Raw genomic sequence first — 27752 nt, 5'->3', positions numbered from 1 at the left:
TTTTGTTGTTAAGGTGTTTTTGTTAAATATGAAATGTAGGAGGTTAAAAGAAATTATTCAGAAAATAATAATAAAAATAATATTATATTAATATTTAAAAAAGAGAACAATTTAGTAAATTATATAACATACTCACCAATTTATTTCTTTCAACCAAACATATTAATATAACATACTTATCAATTTATTCCAACCAACCAACCACATTTCCCTAGACATTTTCAGTAATCTTCAAAATAATTTATCTTTCTATTAATATAACATTCCCAATAATACAACATTCTCTAACCAAACACTTTTTTTAAGTAAATGGGACAGGGTGAAACTGAGTGAAGAACAAATTGAATATGCAGCAATCGATGCATTTGTTTCTTTCCAATTAGGTGTTAAATTGAAGTAGTGATCGGCTTTATTGATCTAGGTCACTGTTTATTTTGTTTCTATAACTCCAAGTACAATTAATTGTTTGATTATTTCCTAATTAGAATTATTGGTGATGTACTCTATCTTTGTTTTCTCAATTCTTAATAAAACTTAATCTTCTCATTAAATCTTGCTTATTCTATATGAATGAAAAGAACAAAAATTAAAAATCTTGCTTATTGTATTCCAAAATATGATAAGTATCTCTTATGTTAATAGAACATAAGACTCTCTAAGTATAAACTATAATTAACCTTAATAGTTAAAAGAGTTTGCCATCCAACCTTAGGAGAAGAAGTGATTATTTTCTTGAAATTTCAAGGAGCATTGGATCGATAAAACAGTGGAGCAAACAGTTACAAATTACAAAGTCTGAATTTAACTAGTCAACATTGGCGATCAATTCATATATTGAATAACTCACCATACTACAGTTTTTCCAGAAGAAAAATCACATTAAAATATATAGAGATTTTATCATGACGATTAACATAAGAATATCCACCATTTAAATTGCAGATTTCTCATCATTTACAAACTGAACCTCAATTTGACATAATACTGTCAAAATAGTTAAAATTTAAAAAAGATGAAAGAAAAATTCCCTTGATAAGAAGCTTTCTGAATCCGTGTCTCTCTATCTACCCCTTAATAGGGCCTTCTCTGCAGTGTCCATCTCTTCAAGAATCCTGGCCTTTCTCTTAGCAGGAATTGGAGCAGCGGGTCCGAAACTAATGTAATGCCCTGAAACAGCATTCAATGCAGAGTAAATATCACGAAACGAAGCTCTTCCAAGTAAGCTTCTCTCTTCTATACTTAGCCCCCAAAATTTGAAGCATCTCTTAAGTCAGCAACTGCAGTTGCCACATTTGGGTCGTTCTTATCCATGGTGATTGTAGTTCTAACTTGGTTTATAACATCCTTTGTGTCTTTCACATACTCTTCATCAGAGAAGCAAAGGCTGGGGTAGGAGAGATAGAAACAAAGGAGGCGTATGGCGCTGCAAATAGGGTGCAAGAAGTGTCGTCTTAGTTTGGTGTGTTTTAAATGAGGTCGTTGTGGCGATGGAGTGGGGATTGGCAGTGGCCAATGGCGGTGGTGGAGGATCTGGGCTTGATTGAGGGGAGAGTTGGGGCTTGGGAGGGGTTATGATGTTGTTTGAATCCATGGTTAATTTGGTTATTTTGGAACGAGAAGTTAGGATGGCAAGTGTCTGTGTTTGGAGGAAGAGAAGGAAAGATAACTGGGTTTTGTGACACTATGGGCGTGGCTTATCCTCTTATCTTTTTTTGTTTTCATGGATAGAGAAGAATCCAATTATATGTTATATATAGATCTGCATGTGTCCCCTCCCTCGAACTTTAATGTTGTTAAGGTCTGTAAGAGTTTTTATGAATACTTCTGAATATTGGTATTTATGTTAATGTTAATTATTGCTATAATATTCCTTCTTACTATTAATTCCTAATTAAATTGTTTTCACTCGTGTTGATGCCTTTGTCAACACTAATCGAAACACATAAGACTCAGAATAAAATCTTAAAATTAGTGCTTTAAAATCATGATTTGATGCTAAATGATCAATAAACACAAAGGACAAGATTTTGTAAATAATTCGAATTTAAGGTACAAATCTATACGTCTATTAGTTTTTATACTTTTATTTATGTAATTTTTTCAAGTACGACAGTTCAATTCTAAGTACAGTAAGGCAATTTATATAGCAAGAAAATAGATGTTCAAAAATCCTTCATAGGGTGAAGAGACTCGTTATTATATTGTCACGTTGTCTTGTGGACTTGCACATGATACTCTACTAGGAAATGACATGCAGTATTTGATAACACAAAATTGATAACTTACAAATGAAATACTCTGATCTAATAAATTTCACAACGATCTAGTGTTTGGTGATCCAGTGAGACACTAACATGAATCCCTGTAAGATGAATTAACCGCACAAACACTAGTCATGTGAGTAAACTTAGGACAGCCCAACTGGAAACCGAGTTATCGACCTAGCCTGGATTGGTGGTATTTGTTAGGAACTAGGATTTATTAAAAGTATGGCCGTTATGAAATTATAAACTTTGGCGATTTGGAAATGTACTACTTTAGAAGAGACTCTTTTGGCCTGAAGATACAGTGTGGCTTAAAAGATGTCATAAACTCTGAAATTTATGAAGAATGATTTTGGTCTTCCTTGAAAATTTGAATTCTCATTGCAAATTTGCATTATATTCGAACATATTATTAATATCACTGTAAATAAAATATTTTTGTAGACAAGTGACGCAAAACCTTTTCATAATAAATAGTTAGAAGATTTATAAATACTTTTCAAATGCGATACCCTATAATTAAGGTATTAGCCCTACCAATCTCACTCAAGAATCATTAGTAAGAAACACATCTGTTGCCTTATATAAATATGGGTAAGAAGCAGTTTCACTTTAAAAGTAGTTGGACAAGATATGAATTGGGCCCATGAAACCTTTAAGAACTATAATCTACTTACCTCAGACCTACCAATAATAACATAACATATGCATCAATCCTTAAATATTGGATGGACAAATTAATATACTTCTTCCCAAAAAAGAAGATAGGTTTAAGTTTATCGTGGTTCTCTATCATGATGTTTCGTACTCTTTCCATCATAAAATGCGATTTCTATTATTCTATTTGACTAGAATATGTGCAATTTTAATTCCTTTTTCTTTTTCATTTTTTTACCCTACCTAAATATAAAGATAGCTTCCACTAAGCTACATAAATTTCCAAAATCCTCGCTAAGTCACAAGCTCAAATAGTATAGCTATAAATGTTATATCATAAAATTTTACATTCTTTTTAATAATAATGATAATTTATTAGAGTAAATGTACAATTTACATAGTAATGCAATTATGAACGCGCTTGTCTCCATAATCTCTCATAATAGAAAAGGGACCAATGAGGAGGTGTTGAGAGAAAGTATGTTATGTGCTCCATTAATATAAAAAGCAGCATAAAAAAAAAAAAAAGGGGCCTACATTTTAGACTATTTTGTTGTAAAGATAGAGAGCATTATATTAAAGGCATGGAAAAAGTTTGTACCAATCACCATTGCAGGAAAGGGAGATAAAAAAAAAAAAAAAAGTGTTGTGTTGTCTATCCCTGGATATCTTCATTGTCGACTTGTTTTACTCATTTGGAAAGAATGAGGAGCTAATGCTTTCAATTTTGATAAAATCCCAATTAGAATCTTCAGAGTAAATTTGCAGTAACTTTTGAGCTTTTTGGTGATATTAATTTAAAACTTCATTGTTATGAAATTTCCCGAAACTGCTCACCATCCTTCAATATCACACAGTTTTTGGCTTAAAAATGAAAGTTTCAACTACAGTCTTACAATAGAGCGCGAGAAACGGATGGCTTGTGGGATGAAATAATTAGTCAAACTCGCTGGCATGGCATGCAAATTAATACTTTTCTTCTACCACTTTCTCTACGGCTGCATGTTTACTGAGTCTCTGGTTAAGGGTTGGTAGTGTGCATTTTAACATTTCAACTCAAACGTAGTTGGTTTTAGAATGATGTCCGAGATGAGATTTTTTGAAGTTGATGGCACGTCCACGAAACAGAACTGTTATTGCTAGCTCATCTTAATAATTGAGATACCAACTATTTAAGGTATGGTTTGTAACTTTATCTAATTAGACTAAGCTCACATCATGGCTATAATATCTAATCACTTTATAATCATTGGCACCTTGTCCACCCATCTCGTCCGTCAAAACGAGTTTGAATTGTAATAGCGTGAGGGTGTTGATTCTAATTAAATGATGGATAGCGGATTTTGTGACTGGGTAAGGCCCAGCACCTTTCCTCCAACCTCCAACCTATATCATAAGTAAAGTAAGGGGAGGCCCTTGACCAAACTTTTGACTGTGACCACACCCCAATAGAAGAGAAGGTTAATGTGAAAGTGAACTTTAATAAATAGAGACGTCCCGTGCCCATCTTTCCCTTTTTTTTTTTTTTTTTTTTTTTTTGGAGAACGACTTACACATACCGCCAAGTTTACGTAACGACAAATTGTATCTAAAATTTGTAAAAACGCATAGATACCTCCGTCCTAATTCCGTTAATATTTCTGTTTATTAATCAGTGAAAGACTAAAATCCCTTAAAAGTTATTTTAGTTTTTTATTAAATTTAAAAATTCTAAAACCCCTATGTTTACAACTTAACTAAATAACCAATATATAAATTTTTAATAAAATAACAAAACACACACCCCCGCCACCTGCATTGCCTTCGCACGACGCCGTAATCTGCCGGAAAGCGGCATCACGACATAGACCATTCGGATCTGTGTCCGTAACGCGCGAATTCTGGCTTTTTCTCCCCGGCCAATCCGGCTGATCTGCCCGGCAAAGGCCCGATCCCGTCTAGACAGATCGGCCGTCGACGCCGCAAAACTGAATTTGCGGGGCTTCGCGCGGCTAGATCTGGCCGTATATCTGGCCTTTTCCTGGCCCGATCACCACGATCTGGCCAGAAAATCAGATCTTGTTGCTGCTGGAGGAAAGTCAACGGTCCACAGATCTGGCTTGTTCCGGCCAGAATATGTGGCAGATCTGGCCGGAAAGAAAATATCGCCTTACGACACGATCCACGGGTCTGTGTCTTAACGCAACTTCTTTTCCCAGCCAATTCCCGTCGGTGGTGGCCGGAATCTGACACTGCATTGTGGCGGGGTGTGTTTGTTATTTACACAAATTTTATATATGTTGGGTATTTATGTTAAATTTGTAACTAGGGTTTTTTAGAAATTTTTAAATTTATAAAAAAACTCAAATTCAACTCCGGGCATTTATTCTTTTCACTATTAATAAACAGAAATCATTAACCGAAAATGACTGAAGTACCTATTTGTCGTTATATCAAAACCTTTTGGTATAACCAAACAACATTAGTCACATTTCTGCAACGTTGGTATGCACAGTCGTTCGTCCTTTTTTTTTTCTTCGTCTGTTTTTTTGTTCCGCACTTCTAATAGAGTAAAAGACATTTACCACCCAAGTTTGAGGATCAACGTTTCCCCCCCTCGGCTTCATAAATTGCAAGTTCCCACCTATTTTGAAATTTAACAGGTAAAAGGGTAATTTAGGGCTTTTATCCAAAAATAGTAACCCTATTCTCTCACTCCCCCAAATTAGAAAAAATCTCAAATTTCTCTCACACCCAACCCTTCCTCTCACCTCGCCACCATACCCACCACCCACCAACATCGCTCATGGAGAAGAAAGTGAAAGGAGAAAGCGAAGAAGAAAAAGGTAGAGATGCGAAATGAGAGAGAGAAGACTGGTGGGAGAAACCCATCCTTTGGGTAGCTCAATTGGAAGGACAAACGTTTGGATCTATGGTTAAGGTGCATGTCTTAGGTTTGAATCCGCCTGGCTCCTAAGATTTAAATGGGGTCTGTGGCGTGGTGAAAAGTTTTTGCGCTGTCGCCTCTAAGGATTATCGAGTACACTTAAACTGACTCTGACATCTTGATATAAAAAAAATAAATAACTAAAGTGGCGAATGAGAGAGAGAAAGAGGGGCGGACAATATCACTATGACTAGATTTGGTTGCTGCAGAAGAGAAGGTTAAAGAAGAAGGTGTTATTGAAATAACTTGAATAAAGCCGTTACTTGCTAATTCTATTAATTTAGAGTTAGAAAGTAGTTATTAATTACCTCTTGGGTGTATAGTACTGGCGGGCTCTCCACATGATGCTCTTTATTTTAAAGAACATATTTTATATCAATAAAGAGCATACTTTATAATTCTTTTAAATAGAAAAAAATAAATTTGTTATGCAAATCTAATAGATTCATTTAAATTAGGAGAGAGAATATGGTTTTTCAAAATAAAACTTGAAGAAGAGAGGATTAAATCTAAATAAAATATATAAAAGCTTATATAATTTAGATTTTAAATTATGATTAGAGACGGAGTGAAAATTTTATTTTAAATATGAAAGTTAAACTCACTCTTTTTTAATTTATTCTTAAAGATAATAAGAGCGCTATTGTCTAGTTCTATGAATAACCTAATAAAGAACGAGTTTGACTTGTAATTAATATACCTTTGGAATGTTAAGAAAAAGGTATCTGCTGAGTCAAATGTATCAAAACAGCAAAATGGTTTATGCAGAGTTTAAGTGAGGTGGGAATAAACTTGCGGTGAAAATGATCGCCAAATCTTGGGTGAGTAAATTTTTAACCCTCTATAATCTGAGGGGAGGTTGTCTAAGCTTAAAGTTGGTCAAACTTGTTGTATAAGCTCTAAAATATCAAGCTGATCCTGGTTGTTTATAATTTTTTTAGCTTATAAGCCAAAAAAAATAGTTGGGGGAAGGTAATTTTTTTTTTTTTTTTTTTTGTCTTATACGCACCTGCTTATAAGCTAGTTTGATCAAGTATATACATTTATCCTTGTTTAATTTTAAAATTCTATAGTATACCTTTGTTTAAATGTAGTACCTTTTTTAGTCATTTTATAATAAAACGTACTTATAAGTCACATTTTACCAAACACGTCAACTACTTATCAGTCACTTATAAGGGGGTGTTTGTCTGAGCTTATGAAAATTAGCTTATAAGCAACAATTGCTTATAAGCTAAAATTAACTTATAAGCATTTAAAATTTTAAGCAATTACGTGTTTGGTTAAAGTACTTATAAATGACTGATAAGTAATTGACGTGTTTGGTAAAATGTGTACTATACATTTTATTATAAAATTACTAAAAAATGTACTACATTAAATAAAGGCATACTATGAAATTTTAAAATTAAACAAGGATAATGTGGTAATATACTTGGTCAAACTAGCTTATAAGCAAAGTGTTTATAAGCCAAAAAAAAGAAGGTACCTCTCCCCCAACCTATTTTTTTTAGCTTATAAGCTTAACTTATAAGCTCAAAAAAATTATAAACAAACAGGTCAGTTTAATTTTAGAGCTTATAAGCAAGTTTGACCAGCTCATAAGCAAGTTTGACCAGCTTATAAGCTTAGACAAACACCCCCTCTTATAAGTACTTTAACCAAACACGTAATTGCTTAAAATTTCAAAATTTCAAATGCTTATAAGCTAAAATTAGCTTATAAGTACTTGTTGCTTATAAGCTAATTTTCATAAGTTCAGAGAAACACCCCCTTAATCAAACAACGCCCCTAAACCAACACTCATTTCTTCAAAATTTAATTTATTTTGAAATCACAAGATAATAAGATAATATCAATTATCTTAGGGTCTGCTTTGAGATTTGTTTTTTTTAACGATTTTAAGAGGTTTTTAATTAGGCTGATTTTAAGGTGTTTTAAAACTATTATTTGTCAGATTTTTTATGCACTGATTTTGATTGGCTTAAAAAACCCTAGAACCAATATAGTATATTTTTGAGGGGTTTATAAAACACCCCAAATTGAAGTGTTTCAGTTGGTTTTAAAATTTTATTCCATAAATACCCTATCCACTATAAAACTATCCCAATTATATATAAAATAAAAATTTAACCATATTATGCACGCCTTCAACCATATTAAATATAAAATAATTTTAAGCAATCATAAAAAAAAATTATTAAAATCTCATTTCTAGAGGTTTTCTTGGAGAAGTAGAGTTATAATTTTTCAATCATTCCTGATGCTGTAATGAATGACGAAGAAGTATAAACGGACTTTATCACATTTGAAGTTATAAAATACTAATAAGTAGAAAATAAATAAAAAACTTTTACTTTAAAGTACTAGTTAGAGTTGAGATATTTTTATGAACATATATATAAATTTATTATTTTAAAAAATTATCAGGACTACCGAACAATAAACTCTCAAATATAAATCGAGCGTTTTAAAAACAGCTACGATCGTTTGTTACCTCAAAACCGCTACAATGAAAAACTCCAAAAAGACCCTGGAGTTTTTAAATTTTGAATTATTTTAGTTAAAAAGTAAAATGAAAACAAAATTTGACAACGCGCCAAGATGGAGAGCGTAGAGGTGTAAGTTAAGAGAAGTGAATTGGTTTGTATAATGATTATGGGCGGGGCGGGGCGGGGCGGGGGCTTCACAGTAACTGCCGGCCAATGCTCTACCTTTATCTCTATTTTAGTTTAATTTTAACTTTGCTGACTCACTTTCTCTTTCTCTCATTTTCTCCATTTTGCTTGCACTTCTGCTTTTGCAATTAATGCCATGAGCCCATCCCATCTCCATCTTTCGCTAATAATATCTCTTCTCCTTTTTATCTTTCATTTTTTTCTTCTCTTCTCAGTCTCATCACAGTCCCAGCACAACTTTATCTTATTTACCCACCTCCAAGGTACTCCCATTACTGCTATTTTCTTCTTTCTTCATTTTTTAGCTGCTTAGCTTTGTCTTCTATGTGAGTGCTTCCTCTGAATTTCCTAAGTACAACATAAAGCAACAAAACAAAAGACACAGACACCACACATTTATGTTGATTATAAATATGGGTAGAAGCAAGTTTCACTTTAAAAGTAGTTGGACAAGATATGGAAATTGGGCCCAATAAACCTATATAATCGATCTTCTGCATGACCCTACAATAATAACATAACATGCTATCAATCCTTAAAATATTGGATGACAAATTAATACTTTCTTCATAAAGAAGATAGGTTTAAAGTTTATCGTGTCTCTAATCATGATGTTTCGTACTCTTTCATCATAAAATGCGATTTCTATTATTCTATTTTTGACTATAATATGTCAATTTTATTCCTTTTTTCTTTTTTACCCTTACACTAAATTAAAGAATATGCTTTCACTAAGCTAAATATCATTTCAAAATCATCGCTATTCACAAGCTTCAAATAATATCTATTAAATGATTATATATATAAAGTTTACTTCATTTATAAATAATGAGATTATGAGTAGGTAAATGTAAAATTTAAATTATGCAATTATGAAACGCAATTGTCTCCATAATCATTCTCATAATAGAAAAAGGGAAAATGAGGAGGATGTTGAAAGAGAAAGTATGTGATGTGCTCCATTAATATAAAAGCAGCATAAAAAAAAAAAAAAAGGGGGCTACATTTTAGACTATTTGTTGTAAAGATAGAGAGCATTATAGTAAAGGCATGGAAAAAGTTGTACCAATCACCATTGAAGAAGAAGGGAGATAAAAAAAAAAAAAAAAAAAGTTGGTTGTGTTGTCTATCAATGGATATCTTCATTGTCTTGTTTACTCATTTGGAAAGAATGAGGAGCTTAATCTTTCAAATTTTGATAAAACAAATTAAATCTTCAAGATAAATTTGCAGTAACTTTTGAGCTGTGATATTAAATTTAAAAACTTCAAGTTGTTATGAAATTTCCCAGAAACTGCTCCACCATCTTCAATATCACAAAGTTTTGGCTTAAAAATGAAAGTTTCAAATACAGTCGTACAAATATAGCTTCAGAGAAACGGATGGCTTGTGATGAAATAAATTAAGTTCAACACTGGCATGGGCATGAAATTAATAATTTTTCTACCACTTTCTCTACGCTGCATGTTACGAGTCTGCTGGTTAGGGTTGGTAGTTGCATTTAGTTAACATTTCAACTCAAAAGTAGTTGGTTTAGAATGATGTCGAGAGAGAGTTTTGAATTTGATGGCAACGTTCAACCAGAATGTTATGCTAGCTCATCTTAATAATTGAGTACAACTATTTAGGTAATGGTGTTTAACTTTATCTTAATTAAGACGAACTCACATGCATGGCTAAATAATCTAAATACTTTATAATCATTGGCACCTTGTTACAACCATCTCGTCCGTCAAAACTGAGTTTGAATTGATAATACGTGAGGGTTGTTGATTCGAATTAATAGAGGGTAGCGGGAGTTGGACTGGGGAAGGCCCAGCACCTTTCCCTCCAACTCAATATAATATAAAGTAAGGGGAGGACTTGGACCAAACTGTTGACGTGTGACCACACAATAGAAGAGACAGGGTTAATGTGAAAGTGAAACAATTTAATAAATATGAGGACGTCACGTGGCCCATCTTTCCCTTTTTTTTTTTTTTTTTTTGGAGAACGACTTAACATACCCAAAGTTTATCGTAACGACAATGGTATCTAAAATGTTTTAAAACGACAAATAGATACCTTCCGTCATATTCCGTTAATGATTTCTGTTTATATAGTGAAAAGACTAAAATGCCCTTAAAAGTTTAAATTTTAGTTTTTATAAATTTAAAAATTTCTAAAAAAACCCTAGGTTACAAATTTAACTAAATAACCCAAATATTAAATTTTTATAAAATAACAAAAACACCCCGCCACCTGCAGTGCCAGTTCCGGCCACGACGCCGGAATCTGGACGGAAAGCTGCATCACGACATAGACCATTCGGATCTGTGTCGTAACGCGGCGATCTGGCTTTTTCCGGCCAGATTCGTGGCTGTGTGGCCGGAAAAGGCCAGATCTACGGCTAGATCTGGCCGTCGACGCCGCAAAACTGAATTTGCGGCGTCGACGGCTAGATCTGGCCGTAGATCTGGCCTTTTCCGGCCAGATCAGCCACGGATCTGGCCAGAAAATGCCAGATCTGGTTGCTGCTTCAACGGCCAGATCTGGCCTTTTCCGGCAGATATGTGGCAGATCTGGCCGGAAAAGAAAATATCGGCACGTTACGACACAGATCGACGGGTCTGTGTCGTAACGCAACTTTCCGGCCAGATTCCGGCGGGTGGTGGCCGGAATCTGACACTGCAGGTGGGGGGGTGTTTTTGTTATTTTACAAAAATTTTTATATTGGGGGTATTTAGTTAAATTTGTAAACCTAGGGGGTTTTTTAGAAATTTTTAAATTTATAAAAAACTAAAATTCAAAATTCTAGGGGCATTTTAGTCTTTTCACTATTATAAACAGAAATCATTAACCGAACATGACGGAAGGTACCTATTGTCGTTTCAAAAACTTTTGGGTATCAACTTGTCGTTATGACAAACTTTGGGTATGCACAAGTCGTTCGGCCTTTTTTTTTCTTCGATCTGTTGTTTTGTTCCGCCACTTCTAATAGAGTAAAAGACATTTACCCACCAAGTGTTGATGAATCAACGTTTCCCACCTCGGCTTCATAAATTGCAATTTCCCACCTAATTTTAAATTTAACAGTTAAAAGGGTATTTAGGTCTTTTATCCAAAAAAATAGTAAACCCTAATTTCTCTCACTCCCCCAAATTAGAAAAATCTCAAAATTCTCACAACCCAACCCTCCTCTCCACCATCGCCACCATAACCACCACCACAAACATCGCCATGGAAAGAGGAAAGGAGAAAGAGAAGAGAGAAAAAGGTAGAGAGAGATAAGGAGAGAAGAGAAAGAGGTGGAGAGAACCCATCCTTGGGTAGTCAAGTGAAGGACAAACGTTGGGATCTATGGTTAAGGTGCACGGTCTTAGGTTTGAATCTCCCTGGCTCCTAAGATTTAAATGGGGTCTGTGGCGGTGGTGATAGGTTGTTGCGCTGGTCTCCTCTAAGGTAGTCGAGGTACACTTAAAATGACTCGGACATCTTGAATTATAAAAAGAAATAAATAACTAAAGGTGGAGAAGGAGAGAGAGAGAAAGAGGCGGAGAATATCACGATGACTAGATTTGGTTGCTGACAGAGAAGAGAAAGGTTAAAGAAGAAGGTGTTATGAAATAAATTTGAAATAAAGACGGTACTTTGCTAATTCTATTAATTTAAGAGTTAGAAAGTAATTTATTATTTATTATGTTGTTATAGTAAGGGCATCTCAATGATGCTCTTTATTTTAAAGAACTATTTTATATCAATAAAGAGCATCTTATTAACTTTTAAATATAAAAAAAAAATTTTTATTCAAATCTAATAGATTCTTTAAATTTTAGGAGAGGAATATGTTTTTTCAAAAATAAACTTATAAGAGAGATAAATCATAAATAAAATATATAAAAACTTATAATATTATTTAAAATTATGATAGAGAGTGAAATTTTACTTTTAAATATGAAAGTTAAACTCACTCTTTAATTTATTCGTAAAGAAAAAAGAGCCTATTTCTATTTCTATGAATAAACTCTAACTAAGAAAGAGGTTGACTGTATTAATATACCTTGGAAATGTTAAGAAAAAAGGTATGCCTAGTCAAACATGATCAAAGCAAAATTTAGTTATCAGAGTTTTTTAAGTGGGTGGGAATGAAAACTGCGGTGAAACTGATTCGCCAAATCTTGGGGTGAGTAATGTTTTAATCCTCTAGAATCTAGGGGATGTTGTTAAGCTTATAAGTGGTCAAAAGTTTATAAGCTCTAAAATTAAGCTGACCTGTTTGTTTATAATTTTTTTAGCTTATAAGCCAAAAAAATAAGTTGGGGGAGGTACTTTTTTTTTTTTTTTTTGCTTATAAGCACTCTGCTATAAGCTAGTTTGATCAAGTATATTATATATTATCCTTGTTTAATTTTAAAATTCGATGAGTGATCGGCTTTATTGATCTAGGTCACTGTTTATTTTGTTTCTATAACTCCAAGTACAAAGTACAATTAATTGTTTGATTATTTCCTAATTAGAATTATTGGTGATGTACTCTATCTTTGTTTTCTCAATTCTTAATAAAACTTAATCTTCTCATTAAATCTTGCTTATTCTATATGAATAAAAAAAACAAAAATTAAAAATCTTGCTTATTGTATTCCAAAATATAGTAAGTATCTCTTATGTGAATAGAACATAAGACTCTCTAAGTATAAACTATAATTAACCTTAATAGTTAAAAGAGTTTGCCATCCAACCTTAGGAGAAGAAGTGATTATTTTCTTGAAATTTCAAGGAGCATTGGATCGATAAAACAGTGGAGCAAACAGTTACAACTTACAAAGTCTGAATTTAACTAGTCAACATTGGCGATCAATTCATATATTGAATAACTCACCATACTACAGTTTTTCCAGAAGAAAAATCACATTAAAATATATAGAGATTTTATCACGACGATTAACATAAGAATATCCACCATTTAAATTGCAGATTTCTCATCATTTACAAACTGAACCTCAATTTGACATAATACTGTCAAAATAGTTAAAATTTAAAAAAGATGAAAGAAAAATTCCCTTGATAAGAAGCTTTCTGAATCCGTGTCTCTCTATCTACCCCTTAATAGGGCCTTCTCTGCAGTGTCCATCTCTTCAAGAATCCTGGCCTTTCTCTTAGCAGGAATTGGAGCAGCGGGTCCGAAACTAATGTAATGCCCTGAAACAGCATTCAATGCAGAGTAAATATCACGAAACGAAGCTCTTCCAAGTAAAGCTTTCTCTCTTCTATACTTCGCCACCCAAAAATTTGAAGCATCTCTTAAGTCAGCAACTGCAGTTGCCACATTTGGGTCGTTCTTATCCATGGTGATTGTAGTTCTAACTTTGGTTATAACATCTTCTGTGTCTTTCACATACTCTTCATCAGAAGAAGCAAAGGCTGGGGTAAGAGGAGATAGAAACAAAGGAGAGAGTATGCCGCTGGCAGATAGGGTCAAGAAGTGTCGTCTTAGTGGTGGTTGTTGTTTTAAATGAGGTGGTTGTGGCGATGGAGTGGGAGTGGGAGTGGGAGTGGCAATGGCGGTGGTGGAGGATCTGGGCTTGATTGAGGGGAGAGTTTGGGGCTTGGAGGAGGGTGTTAGGATTGTTGGTGAAGCCATGGTTAATTTGGTTATGTTGGAAAGAGAGAGTTGAGGATGGCAAGTGGTCTGTTTTGAGTAGAGAGAAAGGAGAAGAGGACTGGGTTTTGTGACACGTGGGCGTGGGCTTATCACCTTATCTTATTTTTGTTTTATGGATGAGAGAAGATCCAATTATATGTTAGATATAGATCTGCATGTGTCCCTCCCTCGAACTTATGTTGTTAGGCCTGTAAAGAGTTTATGATAAATTCTGAATATTGGTAATTTATGTTAATGTAATTAATTGCTATAATATGTCATTATTAATATTATTCCTAATTAAAATTGTTTTCACTAGTGTTGATGCCATTTTTCACACTAATCGAGAAACACATAAATCTCAGAATAAAATCTAAAATTAGTGCTTTAATCATGGATTGATGCTAAAATGATAAATAAACACAAAGGACAAAGAATTTTTAAAATAATTCGAATTTAAGGTACAAATCTTACGTCTATTATTATTTTATTACTTTTATTATGTAATTTTTCAAGTAGCAGACAGTTCAATTCTAAGTACAGATAAGGCATTTTATATAGCAAGAAAATAGATTGTTCAAAAATCCCTTCATTAGGGTGAGAGACTCGTTTATATATTGTTCACGTTGTCTTAGTGGACTTGCACATGAAATAATCCTAATATGAAGTGACATACAGTATTGATAACACAAGTTGATACTTATAAATGAAATAATTTTTGATCTAATAAAGTGACAAACGACCTACTGTCGGTGTATTATTGAGACACATAACATGAATCCATGTAAGATGAATTAACCGCACAACAACTAGTCATTTGAGTAAACTTAGGAAAGCCCAACTTGGAAACCGAGTTATCGACCTAAACCTGGATGTGGTGGGATTTTGTTAGGAACTAGGATTTATGTTAAAAGTATGGCAGTGATGAAATTATAAAATTTGGATTTGGAAATGTACTACTTTGAGAAGATACTCTTTTTGGGCCTGAAGATAAAGGGTGGGCTTAAAAGATGTAAGAATAAACTCTGGAATATTTATGAAGAATGAGTTGGGCTTACTTGAAAGATTTTGACATGCTCATTGCAAATTTGCCATTATATTCCTAACATATTATTAATATCACATGGATAAATAAAATATTTTTGTAGACAAATGAGAAAAACCTTTTCATATAAAGTAGTTAGAAGAATTTATAAATACTTTTCAAAATGCGATACCCTATAATTAAGTATTAGCCCTACCAATCTCATGCTTTCAAGAATCATTATGTATAGAAAACACATCTTATGTTGCTTATATAAATTATGGGTAGAAGCAAGTTTCACTTTAAAAGTAGTTGGACAAGATATGGAAATTGGGCCCAATGAAACCTTTAAGAATCTATAATCGATCTTACCTGCATGACCCTACCAATAATAACATAACATATGCTATCAATCCTTAAAATATTGGATGACAAATTAATACTTTCTTCATAAAGAAGATAGGTTTAAAGTTTATCGTGTCTCTAATCATGATGTTTCGTACTCTTTCATCATAAAATGCGATTTCTATTATTCTATTTTTGACTATAATATGTCAATTTTATTCCTTTTTTCTCTTTTTACCCTTACCTAAATCTAAAGAATATGCTTTCACTAAGCTAAATATCATTTCAAAATCATCGCTATTCACAAGCTTCAAATATTATATCTATTAAATGATTATATATATAAAAGTTTACTTCATTTTATAAATAATGAGAATTTATGTAGAGTAAATGTAAAATTTAATAGTATGCAATTATGAAACGCAATTGTCTCCATAATCATTCTCATAATAGAAAAAGGGAAAATGAGGAGGATGTTGAAGAAGAAAGTATGTGATGTGCTCCATTAATATAAAAAGCAGCATAAAAAAAAAAAGGGCCTACATTTTAGACTATTTGTTGTAAAGATAGAGAGCATTATAGTAAAGGCATGGAAAAAGTTGTACCAATCACCATTGAAGAAGAAGGGAGATAAAAAAAAAAAAAAAAAGTTGGTTGTGTTGTCTATCAATGGATATCTTCATTGTCTACTGTTTACTCATTTGGAAAGAATGAGGAGCTAAATCTTTCAAATTTTGATAAAATCCAAATTAAAATCTTCAAGATTAAATTTGCAGTAACTTTTGAGCTGTGATATTAAATTTAAAAACTTCAAGTTGATATGAAATTTCCCAGAAACTGCTTCAACCATCTTCAATATCACAAAAGTTTTGGCTTAAAAATGAAAGTTTCAACTACAGTCGTACAAATATAGCTTCAGAGAAACGGATGGCTTGTGATGAAATAAATTAAGTTCAACACTGGCATGGGCATGAAATTAATAATTTCTTCTACCACTTTCTCTACGCTGCATGTTTACTGAGTCTGCTAGTTAGGGTTGGTAGTTGCATTTAGTTAACATTTCAACTCAAACGTAGTTGGTTTAGAATGATATCGAGATGAGAGTTTTGAATTTGATGGCAACGTTCAACCAGAATGTTTATTGCTAGCTCATCTTAATAATTGAGTACAACTATTTGAGGTAATGGTTGTTTAACTTTATCTTAATTAAGACTAACTCCACATGCATGGCTATAATAATCTAAATCACTTTATAATCATTGGCACCTTGTTAAAACAATTAACCACCCATCAAAACTGAGTTTGAATTGATAATACGTGAGGGTTGTTGATTCGAATTAAATAGATGGGAGTCGTGGGGACATAGGGAAGGCCCGGCACCTTTCCCTCCAACTTATAATAATAAAGTAAGGGGAGGACTTGGACCAAACTGTTGACTGTGACCACACCAATAGAAGAGACGGGTGAATGTGAAAGTGAAACAATTTAATAAATATGAGGACGTCACGTGGCCCATCTTCCCTTTTTTTTTTTTTCGATCTGTTTTTTTGTTCCGCCACTTCTAATAGAGTAAAAGACATTTAGTATTACCCACCCAAGGTTTGATGTTCCCACCCTCGGCTTCATAAATTGTAATTTCCCACCTAATTTTAAATTTAACAGTTAAAAGGGTATTTAGGCCTTTTTATCCAAGAAATAGTAAACCCTAATTTCTCTTGCTCCCCAAAATTAGAAAAATCTCAAAATTTTCTCACAACCCAACCCTTCCTCTCCACCATTGCCACCATAACCACCACCACTAACATCGCCACAGAGAAGAGGAAAGAAGAAAGAGAAGAGAGAAAAAGGTAGAGATGAGATAAGGAGAAAGAGAGAAAGAGGTGGAGAGAACCCATCCTTGGGTAGCTCAGGACAAACGTTGGGATCTATGGTTAAGGTGCATAGTCTTAGGTTCGAATCCTCCTGGCTCCTAAGATTTAAAGGGGGTCTATAGCGTGGTGATAGGTTGTTGAGCTAGTCTCCTCTAAGGATTAGTCGAGGTACACTTAAACTGACCCGAACACCTTGGTTATAAAATAAATAAATAAATAAATAAATAAAGGTGGAGAAGAAGAGAGAGAGAAAGAGGCAGAGAATATCACGATGACTAGATTTGGTTGTTACAGAGAAGAGAAAGGTTAAAGAAGAAGGTGTTATTGAAATAAATTTGAAATAAAGACGGTTACTTTGCTAATTCTATTAATTTAAGAGTTAGAAAGTAATTTATTAATTTACTCATTGTTATAGTAAGAGCATCTCCAATGATGCTCTTTATTTTAAAGAGCATATTTCATATAAATAAAGAGCATCTTCATTGATTTTTAAATATAAAAACCAAAATTTTTATTCAAATCTAATAGACTCTTTAAATTTTACGAGAGAGAATATATTTTTTCAAGAATAAAACTTAATAAGAGAGATAAATCATAAATAAAATATATAAAAACTTGTAATTTATTATTTAAAATTATGATAGAGAGTGAAATTTTACTTTCTAAATATGGAGAGTCAAACTCACTCTTTAATTTATATTTAAAGAATAAAAAATATATTTCTATGAATAAACTCTTCGTAAGAAAGAGGTTGACTCCTATTAATACACCTTTGGAAATGCTCTAAGGGGGCGTTTGGTTCAGAAATGTTAGATTATTAAAAATATTGGATTACTGGAAATATAGATTACTAGGAATATTTAGGAAAATGTGTTTAGTTAGTTGGTGGGTATGTTATATTCATATGTTTGGTTATGGGGAATAAATTGGTGGGTATGTTCTTTAAATTAGTAAATTGTCCCTTTTTTAAATATTAATATAATATTATTTTTATTATTAATTTTTGAATAATTTCTTTTAACCCCCAATATTTCAGATTTAGCTAAAACACCCCGCTTATATAAAACTTTAATTTATGATGAAATCACCCCCACCTCTTGCTGCCACAGCAAACCACCGCCAGAAGTCTCTGAAAGTAGCTCACCGTGACCAAGAGGCTTTAATATGGTCATTTCTGGCCATATTGATCACCGAAAACGGCCATTATCGGCCAGATCTGGATGAGATTTGGCCGTTAGCGGCCAGATCTCGCCCAAATCTGGCCCATCGATTTGGTCGGAAATGGCCAGAATAGATCTGGCCTAGTATGGCCGTCTTCGGCCATTAATATGGCCGGAAACGGCCACACCGAAGCCTCCCACAGAATCTCGTTCTTTTTTAGGGACTCCGGCAACTTTCCTGTGGCGGTCCGTGGTGGTTGGCCCACTGTCGACGGTGGTGGTTGGGTGGCAGTGGTGGTCTGTAAATTGTTTTAAATATAAGGGCATTATTGTCTAAAATTTTAATTAAATAAGGGTAAAATTGAAATAAGATATTAATGTAAATTTCTTTTAAAATAGGGGTATTATTGTCCAAAATTTTTATTAATAAGGGATAAAATTGTAACAAAAAAAAATAACTATAGTAATATTAGAATACCTAAGATAATAAAGGTAATCAAATTACCTTCAATATTATTAATAATAACTACTATTAGTATTTAAAGATTATCGATATCTTATATTATTTGACAACTAGACAATATAAGATTACTTGTCCCATTAATGTCAGATACCCTCTAACCAAATGCCCCTAAGCGATTAAAAAAAAGGGTATTTGACTAGTCAAACATGATCAAAGCAGAATTTAGTTTATCAGAGTTTTAAAGTGGGTGGGAATGAAACTGCGGTGAAACTGATTCGCCAAATCTTGGGTGAGTAAATGTTTTACTCTAGTATCTAATCAAACAACGCCCCTAAACCAACACTCATTTCTTCAAAATTTAATTTATTTTGAAATCACAAGATAATAAGATAATATCAATTATCTTAGGGTCTGCTTTGAGATTTTTTTTTTCCAATAATTTTGAGGGATTTTTAATTAAACTGATTTTAAGATGTTTTAAAACTATTACTTATCAGATTTTTTATGTACTAGTTTTGATTGGCTTAAAAAACCCTAGAACCAATATAATATATTTTTGAAGGGTTTATAAAACACCTCAAATCGAAGTGTTTTAGTTGGTTTTAAAATTTTATTCCACAAATACCCTATCCACTATAAAGCTATCTCAATTATATATATAAAAAAAATTTAACCATATTATGCACGCCTTCAAACATATTAAATATAAAATAATTTTAAGCAATCATAAAAAAAAAATTATTAAAATCTCATTTCTAGATGTTTTCTTAGAGAAGTGGAGTTTCAATTTTTTAATCATTCCTGATGCTGTAATGAATGACGAAGAAGTATAAGAAGACTTTATCACATTTGAAGTTATAAAATACTAATAAGTAGAAAATAAATAAAGAACTCTTATCTTAAAGTACTGACTAGAGTTGAGATATTTTTATGAATATATATATAAATTTATCATTTCAAAAAATTATTAGAACTGTTGAAAAATAAACTCCCAAATATAAATTAGGTGTTTTAAAAATCGTTACGATAGTCTATTACCATCCAAACCGCTACAATGAAAAACTTCAAAAAGACCCCTGGACTTTTTAAATTTTGATTTATTTTACTTAAATAGTAAAATGAAAACAAAATTTGACGACGCGCCAAGATGGAGAGCGTAGAGGTGTAAGTAAAGAGAAGTGAATTGGTTTGTATAATGATTATGGGCGGGGCGGGGCGGGGCGGGGCGGGGGCTTCACAGTAACTGCCGGCCAATGCTCTATCTTTATCTCTATTTTAGTTTAATTTTAACTTTTTTTTTAACTTTGCTGACTCTCTCTCTTTCTCTCATTTGCTCCATTTTGCTTGCACTTCTGCTTTTGCAATTAATGCCATGAACCCATCCCATCTCCATCTTTCGCTAATAATATCTCTTCTCCTTTTTATCTTTCATTTTTTTCTTTTCTTCTCAGTCTCATCAGAGTCCCAGCACAACTTTATCTTATTTACCCACCTCCAAGGTACTCCCATTACTGCTATTTTCTTCTTTCTTCATTTTTTAGCTGCTTAGCTTTGTCTTCTATGTGAGTGCTTCCTCTGAATTTCCTAAGTACAACATAAAGCAACAAAACAAAAGACACAGACACCCCTGTTTTTATTTTTTATTTTTTATTATTATTTTTTTAATTTGATTTCTTAAAGTTTTTACTTTTAAGCGGAATTGTTGTAACAACAGGTTTCAGTAAACTCAGCTCAGTGAGATAAAATTATTATTATTATGTTTTAAAATTTGAAGTTTGATGGATTATTACGTAATGTTTACTTGATCTCTTGTTGTTATCTTTACTTTGGTGTTTTATTTGATTTTGCTTTGACAAAATCATACCTTTCTTTCGTCTTTTTCTGCTTTCCGTTTTTGCTTTTACCTATTCTCTCAAGTGGGAAATCAAACTCTCAACACGGTTTCTTTCCTCTTGTTTGGCCCCTGATCATCTTTCTTTTAGTACTCACATTCTTAGTATAACTGGGTTTACTTTTACTTTTCTCTCTCTCACTCTCTCTTTAAAATTTTGTTAGTATTTTTTTGAGCCTCTGAGACTGAACATAGAATTGTGGTGTTAGATTAGGGTTATGTGAGGTTATGCCTTTGTATACTGTGCTAAAAAGTACTTGTCTTTGACACTTTGGTTTAATCTCCTTGTGGATTTGTCTTTCTTGTGACCGTAATCCGAGAAGGTAAAAATGCTATATTTCTCTCGATATTCTGATTCTCATTTTCTTTTCTCCACGTTGTGTTTGTCATTTTTTCATTTGTGTGTGTGTGTGTGTGTGGTAGGCATTGGTTTGCTTTCTATGTTGAACATGTAGATGGGTTTTGTTTGAATTTTAAAGACATGGAAATTTCATGGTTATCCTTGCATTTATATTTTAATAGGACAAATTTCTTGTGTTCTGGTTTGTCCTTGATTTACATGCTCCTGATTATTCTGTTATTTAATTATAGTTTTTCGATTAAATTACTTGTAATCTCGCCATTTGATTTGGATCAATGTGAATCTGTTCAAAGACAAACAATCAGGACAGCCTTTTAAGCATATTCTATTCCAAGGTCACATGGAATATTTTTAAATACATTGTGTTCCACCTGTTGAGTTTTCTTTATATGCAGTCATTTCTGTGTTCTAAGACATTATATTATAAACAATTCAATCAACTAGCTTCTTCTTGTTTTGTTCAGCTGGTTTTGTTATCGATCCACGTAAACTCCAATGGATTATGTTTGACCAAGATTAAAAAGATCTCCAATTTTCTATATTGAGGGTGTAAAGTTCCTTGTGGTCTGATGTCTGGGAATCTTTTTAGAGCGGACAGTCATTTGCTTGGTTGACCATTCCAGCAATTACAGAATTTCATGTGAGATCTGTTCTGGCATAAAGAAGAACCCTGTCCCTTAATTGCAATTGATGTCTTTTTTCTGGAGCTAAGAAAATGGGGGGTTGTGTTTCGACTAGTAGCCAGAGTAATTGTAGTAGCAGAAGCAATGGAGAGACAGTTTCCCCTGCATGTTTGGGAATGGGATTTTGTGGCCAAAAGAGAACTAAGAGAACATTCTCAGAGCATCTTGTTACTATGCATAATTTATCTTCAATACCCAACAGGGTTTTTATGAATGGAAAAAGCCGAACCTCTTGCATATTTACACAGCAGGGTCGCAAGGGAGTCAACCAGGATGCCATGATTGTGTGGGAAGTAAGCGCTATTCTTCTTTCTTCATTAGATGTAGCTCTTTTTTTTTTTTTTTTTGTGTGTGTGTGTGTGTGTGTGTGTGTTTTCGGAGACTAATTTCTAGTCACACTTTGAATTGCTGTAGGATTTCATGTTGGAAGATGTGACTTTCTGTGGTGTCTTTGATGGCCATGGTCCTCATGGGCATCTTGTTGCTCGCAAAGTGAGGGATGCTTTGCCAATAAAATTACTATCATTCTTGCTATCTTCTCAGTCAAGGCAGAATGCTTCAGGTAAAGCATGTTTCAAAGCGAATATAAAGAAAGCAGATACTGGAGATACTGAGAAGGATGGCTCACCTGAGGATAAATTGAACTCGTTATGGAAAGAAGCATTTCTGAAGTCATACAAGTCCATGGATAAAGAACTGAAGTCCCATCCTAATTTGGATTGCTTTTGTAGTGGTAGCACTGCTATTACAATAGTGAAACAGGTATGGCATGAAGTGCCCATTTACTCTTCATATTCAGTTTGTTTAGATTTCTTCTTATTGTTTATTTTTATTTTGTGATTTCAAGGGGGCCAATCTTTTCATGGGATATATTGGGGATTCACGGGCGATTATGGGATCTAAGGACAACAATGATTCTATGGTAGCGATTCAGTTGACTGTTGATCTAAAACCTGATTTGCCAAGTATGTCTTGCACCTTTAGAAAATTTCTTTGGCCATCTGCTTGTTTGCATGAATCTTGGTATCTTACTGCTATAAATGTAAATTGTCATAGGGGAAGCTGAGAGGATTAAACGATGTAAAGGTAGAGTGTTTGCATTGCAAGATGAGCCTGAAGTATCCAGAGTTTGGTTGCCCTTTGATGATGCTCCTGGTCTAGCAATGGCTCGAGCATTTGGTGATTTTTGTTTGAAGGAGTATGGGGTGATTTCAATACCTGAATTTTCTCACCGGACACTTACAGATAGAGATCAGTTTATTGTGCTTGCTTCAGATGGGGTAAGTTTTTCACCTCTGATTTATTAACTTCTTGATTGTTGAATTTTAATTGCAAATTTCTTTCTACTTTCTGGAATTAATAATTGGTTGTATTAACTTTTTGGTGGGCATGTTTAAAGCTGACTGTTGCTAGAAGGCAATCAAATAAGTGACTAGATTGTCTATTCAGAACTTTATAATTTGGTGGATGGCCCTCTATGTTGTGTTTATAGACCCAACAGTCTGACTTATGGGCAAAAACAATGGTGTTAAGTTAAAGTGTGAAGCTGAAATAACAGAAGGGATAGATATGGTAGAGGGATTGTATCAATGGTTCGAAAACAAAATTTTATTTACAAATTTCTTCATACTTGAGTAATTCTAAATTCAAATTGCAAATCTGATGTTACTTGTGCGTTTCTAAGCTATTGTTCTTTAAAGTGCAAGCTGGAGATTCTGTAGTATTCTTGCATTTTTTACCTTTGTCACATGTCAATAATCTTGAAAAAGTTTGGAGCCATCTCCTTAACTAATTGAAGACAGTCAATTTTAGAAGTATATTGATATGCCCTTTTTTGGGTTTTTAGCTGCAGTACTGGTAATTTTCCACATGTTATCTATGAATTTTTATTTGGAAACACAATAGACCAGTTCATTTTCCTGTGATTATCTGAGTAGACCAATAAGAAATATTCTGGTTGAGATATTTATCTCAGTTCTTGCAGATTTAAAGTATGTTTCTGTAACATATTTCGATGAACGAATTTGTGGGTTCCCTCAATATTCAGGCTTTCTGCTAGGCCTCAAAAGTAGAAGACATGGAAAAAGCAGAGGCTCCCATATTTCTCTTTCTTAGGCATAATAAGTATGTTTATTTGTCTTAGTATTGACCTAAATGGGTTGGAATATAGGAAGGTGTGCACGCAGTGCTATACAACTTACTGGTAGGGAGAGACGCTTTAATTTGGGTATTTTATATTGAGTGGGCTTGAGCTTACATTTTCATTGACAAGATTGACTATATGGGTTGTAACTTGTAAGACTCTTCCTTGTGGGTTTACCGGTAAGAATTCAAATTACAGTTAGTACATGAGAAATAGGTAACTCTTCATTGAGTGTTCATTTATACGACTACTGTTAACAGCAAGAGTCATTAATTGATAATAAACCCAGTTTCTAGTAAATTTTACAGATAATTGTATATTGTCTTACAGATCAGCTTTTTCTTCTTTATCTTTTTAGTTAATATTTGTTTGGATTCTTCATTTAAAAAAGTTTAATGATCAACTCGAGCTGGCACATAAACTTAATAAATTCCATCACTTGCAAATACAGTTTTATGACTGCACATGGAAGAGGTAATAAGGTTTAATATAAAGTCATCATATTTCACATTTTAGATTTTATCAGAGAGTGCCAATTTCATATAATGGACAAGTCAGGAACTTCAATAAAAGTCATTCGAAATTACAGAAAATTTAACTATGTGATTGGGAGACTTTGATAACCTTGTTGATGATTATTGTTTCTTGTCTTGAAAGCTAAGCATTTCCTTACAAGAGGAATTTCCCTTACAACATAGATTTACCATAAGATAATTCAGTTTTTCCTCATAATTTAACTGTGTTGTTGTTACAGGTTTGGGATGTCTTGAGCAACGAGGAGGTTGTTGAGATTGTATCCTCTGCACCAACCCGGGCGTCTGGAGCTAGGATCCTAGTGGATGCAGCTGCGCGTGAATGGAAACTCAAATATCCAACTTCAAAGATGGATGACTGTGCGGTGGTTTGTTTATATTTAGATGGGAAAATGGACTCTGAATCTGATTATGATGAACAAGGCTTTTCATCTGCAACCCTTCAAAGCAATCACTCTGGTAATGCAATTGAATCAGATGATGGCCAGAAGTCTGAGCCATCTTTGCAAAGAAATTTCACCGTTCGATCATCAGATGAAAGTGATACTTATGGAAAAGTATCAGTCGAGGATGAAGGGAATGGAGAAACAGTAGCTGCTGAAGATCAGAATTGGTCAGGTTTGGAAGGTGTTACACGGGTGAACTCTCTAGTACAACTTCCAAGATTTTTGGAGGAAAGGCCGAACCCTTAAATTTTGAGATCATTGTAGAAATGAATGGAACCCTGCTTTCCTTGTAATATCTTGCTTTTGAGCCTCGTTAATTCGAGAAATACTTTGGATTGGCACTCTGCCGAAAAGGGTTTGTGCAGTTTCCTCTGGGCATTTTGTTATTGTTATATTGCACAGAATTAGTGGGATGGTTTTGTGCAGGAATTGTACTGATCGGTATAATTGTATTAATATTGTTCCAGTCTCTATCAAGATTTCCTGTCTGGTTGCTTTAAGATATAATCACAATAAGCCTCATTAAAGAGGGAAGTTGAAATTTCAATCATTAATGTAAAACTGGATGGATGGGTTGATACTTGACGCACAGTAAATCATTCTTTGTCTGAATAATTAAAAGACATTCTTTTATCCACAAGAACCTGATTTGACAATGTAGGTGATTTTCAAACTAACTACGTCACTGGCATACTTATCCTGTTACCGGCAAACATCACATCTCATCAAGTCAAAGTTATGTACATTTTGATAATTCGTTTGCTTAATTTTCAATCTGCGGGCTCAAAGGGTCAACCACTCAACCTCCTTCTGATAGAAACCGCAGATCAGCATTAGCTGATTAATTAGTTGACATTATCTGGCTTAAGCACGAGCAAATTTTTAAATGGGTTGACCCAAGTGAAGAGAATCCTGAGAATAATTTATACATATATTAGAGTTCGGATAAGTAAGATCCAGTATTTTTGACATGGCTGCTAAAGTGAGTCTGAGACTCTTAATAAAAAAATTCTGAGGTGTTTCTCTAAAAATCACCAGATACGTTTTTCTAACTTAAAAAAAAAAAGTTAGTTTCTTATTTAAATAAACAATTAAAATATAAATAGAATATATTTCAACTATCTAAAGTGTTTTTTAAAACATTATTTATTTAAATTACAATGAAAAAGATAATAGAATGATGGGTCACTGGGGCCATAGGATAGGAATATATAGTTGATGTAGGTAGCAGTGTAGTATGTACAAAAACAAGCAGAAAATGGGAGAGCCAAGTTCGCGAAAGGAAAATTTTCTACAAGTTACACATGACAATGGCAGACAGAAATATGGAGGCTCATAAATCACATTATTAGCGGTTGCCAATGTTGGTGAAGGCAGGTTAAGCAAGAGAAAATGTCTCTTTACTCACCGCCAAATCTTCACCTAACTCACAATATTCTCGACTATAAGAACACCTCTTACCCTTGCACACTCTCCATCTCAACTCAAACTCCAAACCTAGCAGGCTACTTATTCTTCTCCAACGAACAATGTCTTACAAAAACTTTATCATCCTCACCATACTGCTTGCAGTAGCTGGACAAGTACTAGCTAGTAGGGGCAACCCAAAAACAAGCAAGAATAATAATGGTGAGATGAAACAACCTGAGTGGTTCCTTAAGTCTGACAACAGTGTGGTCATTCCAGGGATAGGTAGGATTCTGGTGCCACCAGCATTTACTGGCCACACTGTAGGTGGAGTAACAGGTTCCAGTGGAAGTGGAACTGGGATTGGGACTGGAACTGGAACTGGAACCGGAACCGGCACCGGCACCGGGACTGGCACTGGGAGTCATATTCCAGGTGGTGATGACACTTTTGTTCCGAATCCTGGTTATGAGGTCCCAACTCCTGGAACTGGTAACGGCGGTGGTGTTCCAACAGCTGCTCGTCCTTGAGTTTGTTAATCTAGCAAGTTGTTCTTTCAATTAATGGCTCTGTTTGGAGCCTGTGAATTTAAATAAGCTGTGTGCATGCTAGTTGATGTAATGTGTTGTTGTTTTGTTACGAGTAGAATAAGCGACTGGATTTGGGAGTTGAACCTAGCCATTGTAATGAACTCCATGACTGTTCTGCAATTAATGAGAGCATGTTTTTTATAGTCTACAGTAAGAATGTCTTTACTGCAGGTTGGCTTTTGTTGCAGAGTGCTCTCATAAAAAGGAAACTATGGTTCATTTTGAACTTGCGTTTAACACAAAATAGTTTATTCATAGCACTGCAGTGAGTTCGACGTACGGTTCCCGGCTCTATCATCTTTACTCTTACCATTATGTAGACATTGCTTTCTTTTAAAGGATGGAAACACATGCAACCAATCCACTTTAAAGCACATTTCAACAGTTTCAACCTCAGATTGCGAAGAAATAAGCCTTTGGATCCTCATTCCATGAAAATGGGGTTTCAAAAGTAATCTAAAGCGGTTTTGATCACAACTAAAATTTGGAAGTTTAGTGAGGGCACTAACCAAGATAAATCATTCATGAAGCCAACTGCCGAAGTCCTCATTTATTAAAGCCAGTATTATACTTTCTACTCAAAGCACGCTTTATATGAAAAAAAAGGCGATTCAACTTGAACCGAACCGAGCACCATGCAAGAGAAAATCTTGACTAAATGAGAATTGTACAGTCCTATAATCTTAAGTA

At 33.8% G+C, this 27752-nt stretch overlaps 3 protein-coding genes and 1 pseudogene across 4 annotated transcripts; 2 read left to right on the top strand and 2 right to left on the bottom strand.

Annotated features, from left to right (window-relative positions):
* Nucleotides 1–800: 800 nt before the first annotated feature.
* On the bottom strand, nucleotides 801–8682 carry LOC116124954 (annotated as a pseudogene).
* Nucleotides 8683–13446: 4764 nt separating this feature from the next.
* Nucleotides 13447–14240, bottom strand: LOC116126088 (photosystem II repair protein PSB27-H1, chloroplastic-like). Its single transcript, XM_031411803.1, has one exon. It carries the CDS (start codon nucleotides 14143–14145, stop codon nucleotides 13597–13599), a length of 549 nt encoding a protein of 182 aa, XP_031267663.1. The 5' UTR covers nucleotides 14146–14240; the 3' UTR covers nucleotides 13447–13596.
* A 6120-nt stretch (nucleotides 14241–20360) lies between these two features.
* LOC116125423 (probable protein phosphatase 2C 52) lies at nucleotides 20361–25538 on the top strand. Of its 2 annotated transcripts, XM_031411159.1 has the most exons (6): nucleotides 20361–21222; nucleotides 21725–22236; nucleotides 22358–22705; nucleotides 22791–22908; nucleotides 23000–23223; nucleotides 24841–25311. In XM_031411159.1, the coding sequence occupies exons 2-6, from the start codon at nucleotides 21976–21978 to the stop codon at nucleotides 25309–25311; spliced, it is 1422 nt and encodes a 473-aa protein (XP_031267019.1). In that variant the 5' UTR covers nucleotides 20361–21222; nucleotides 21725–21975. The 2 variants fall into 2 exon arrangements, with proteins under 2 accessions (XP_031267019.1, XP_031267020.1); XM_031411160.1 differs by lacking the exon at nucleotides 20361–21222 and having other exon boundaries at nucleotides 21976–22236; nucleotides 24841–25538.
* Nucleotides 25539–26553: 1015 nt separating this feature from the next.
* LOC116126343 (putative cell wall protein) lies at nucleotides 26554–27205 on the top strand. Its single transcript, XM_031412031.1, has one exon. It carries the CDS (start codon nucleotides 26595–26597, stop codon nucleotides 27000–27002), a length of 408 nt encoding a protein of 135 aa, XP_031267891.1. The 5' UTR covers nucleotides 26554–26594; the 3' UTR covers nucleotides 27003–27205.
* The last annotated feature ends 547 nt before the right edge of the window (nucleotides 27206–27752 follow it).

This window comes from Pistacia vera, unplaced genomic scaffold (genome assembly GCF_008641045.1).
Source record: "Pistacia vera cultivar Batoury unplaced genomic scaffold, PisVer_v2 Contig104, whole genome shotgun sequence".
NCBI classification, from domain to species: Eukaryota; Viridiplantae; Streptophyta; class Magnoliopsida; order Sapindales; family Anacardiaceae; genus Pistacia; species Pistacia vera.
Note: the sequence above shows the minus strand (reverse complement) of the source record. Positions and strands in the feature narration are given on the sequence as shown.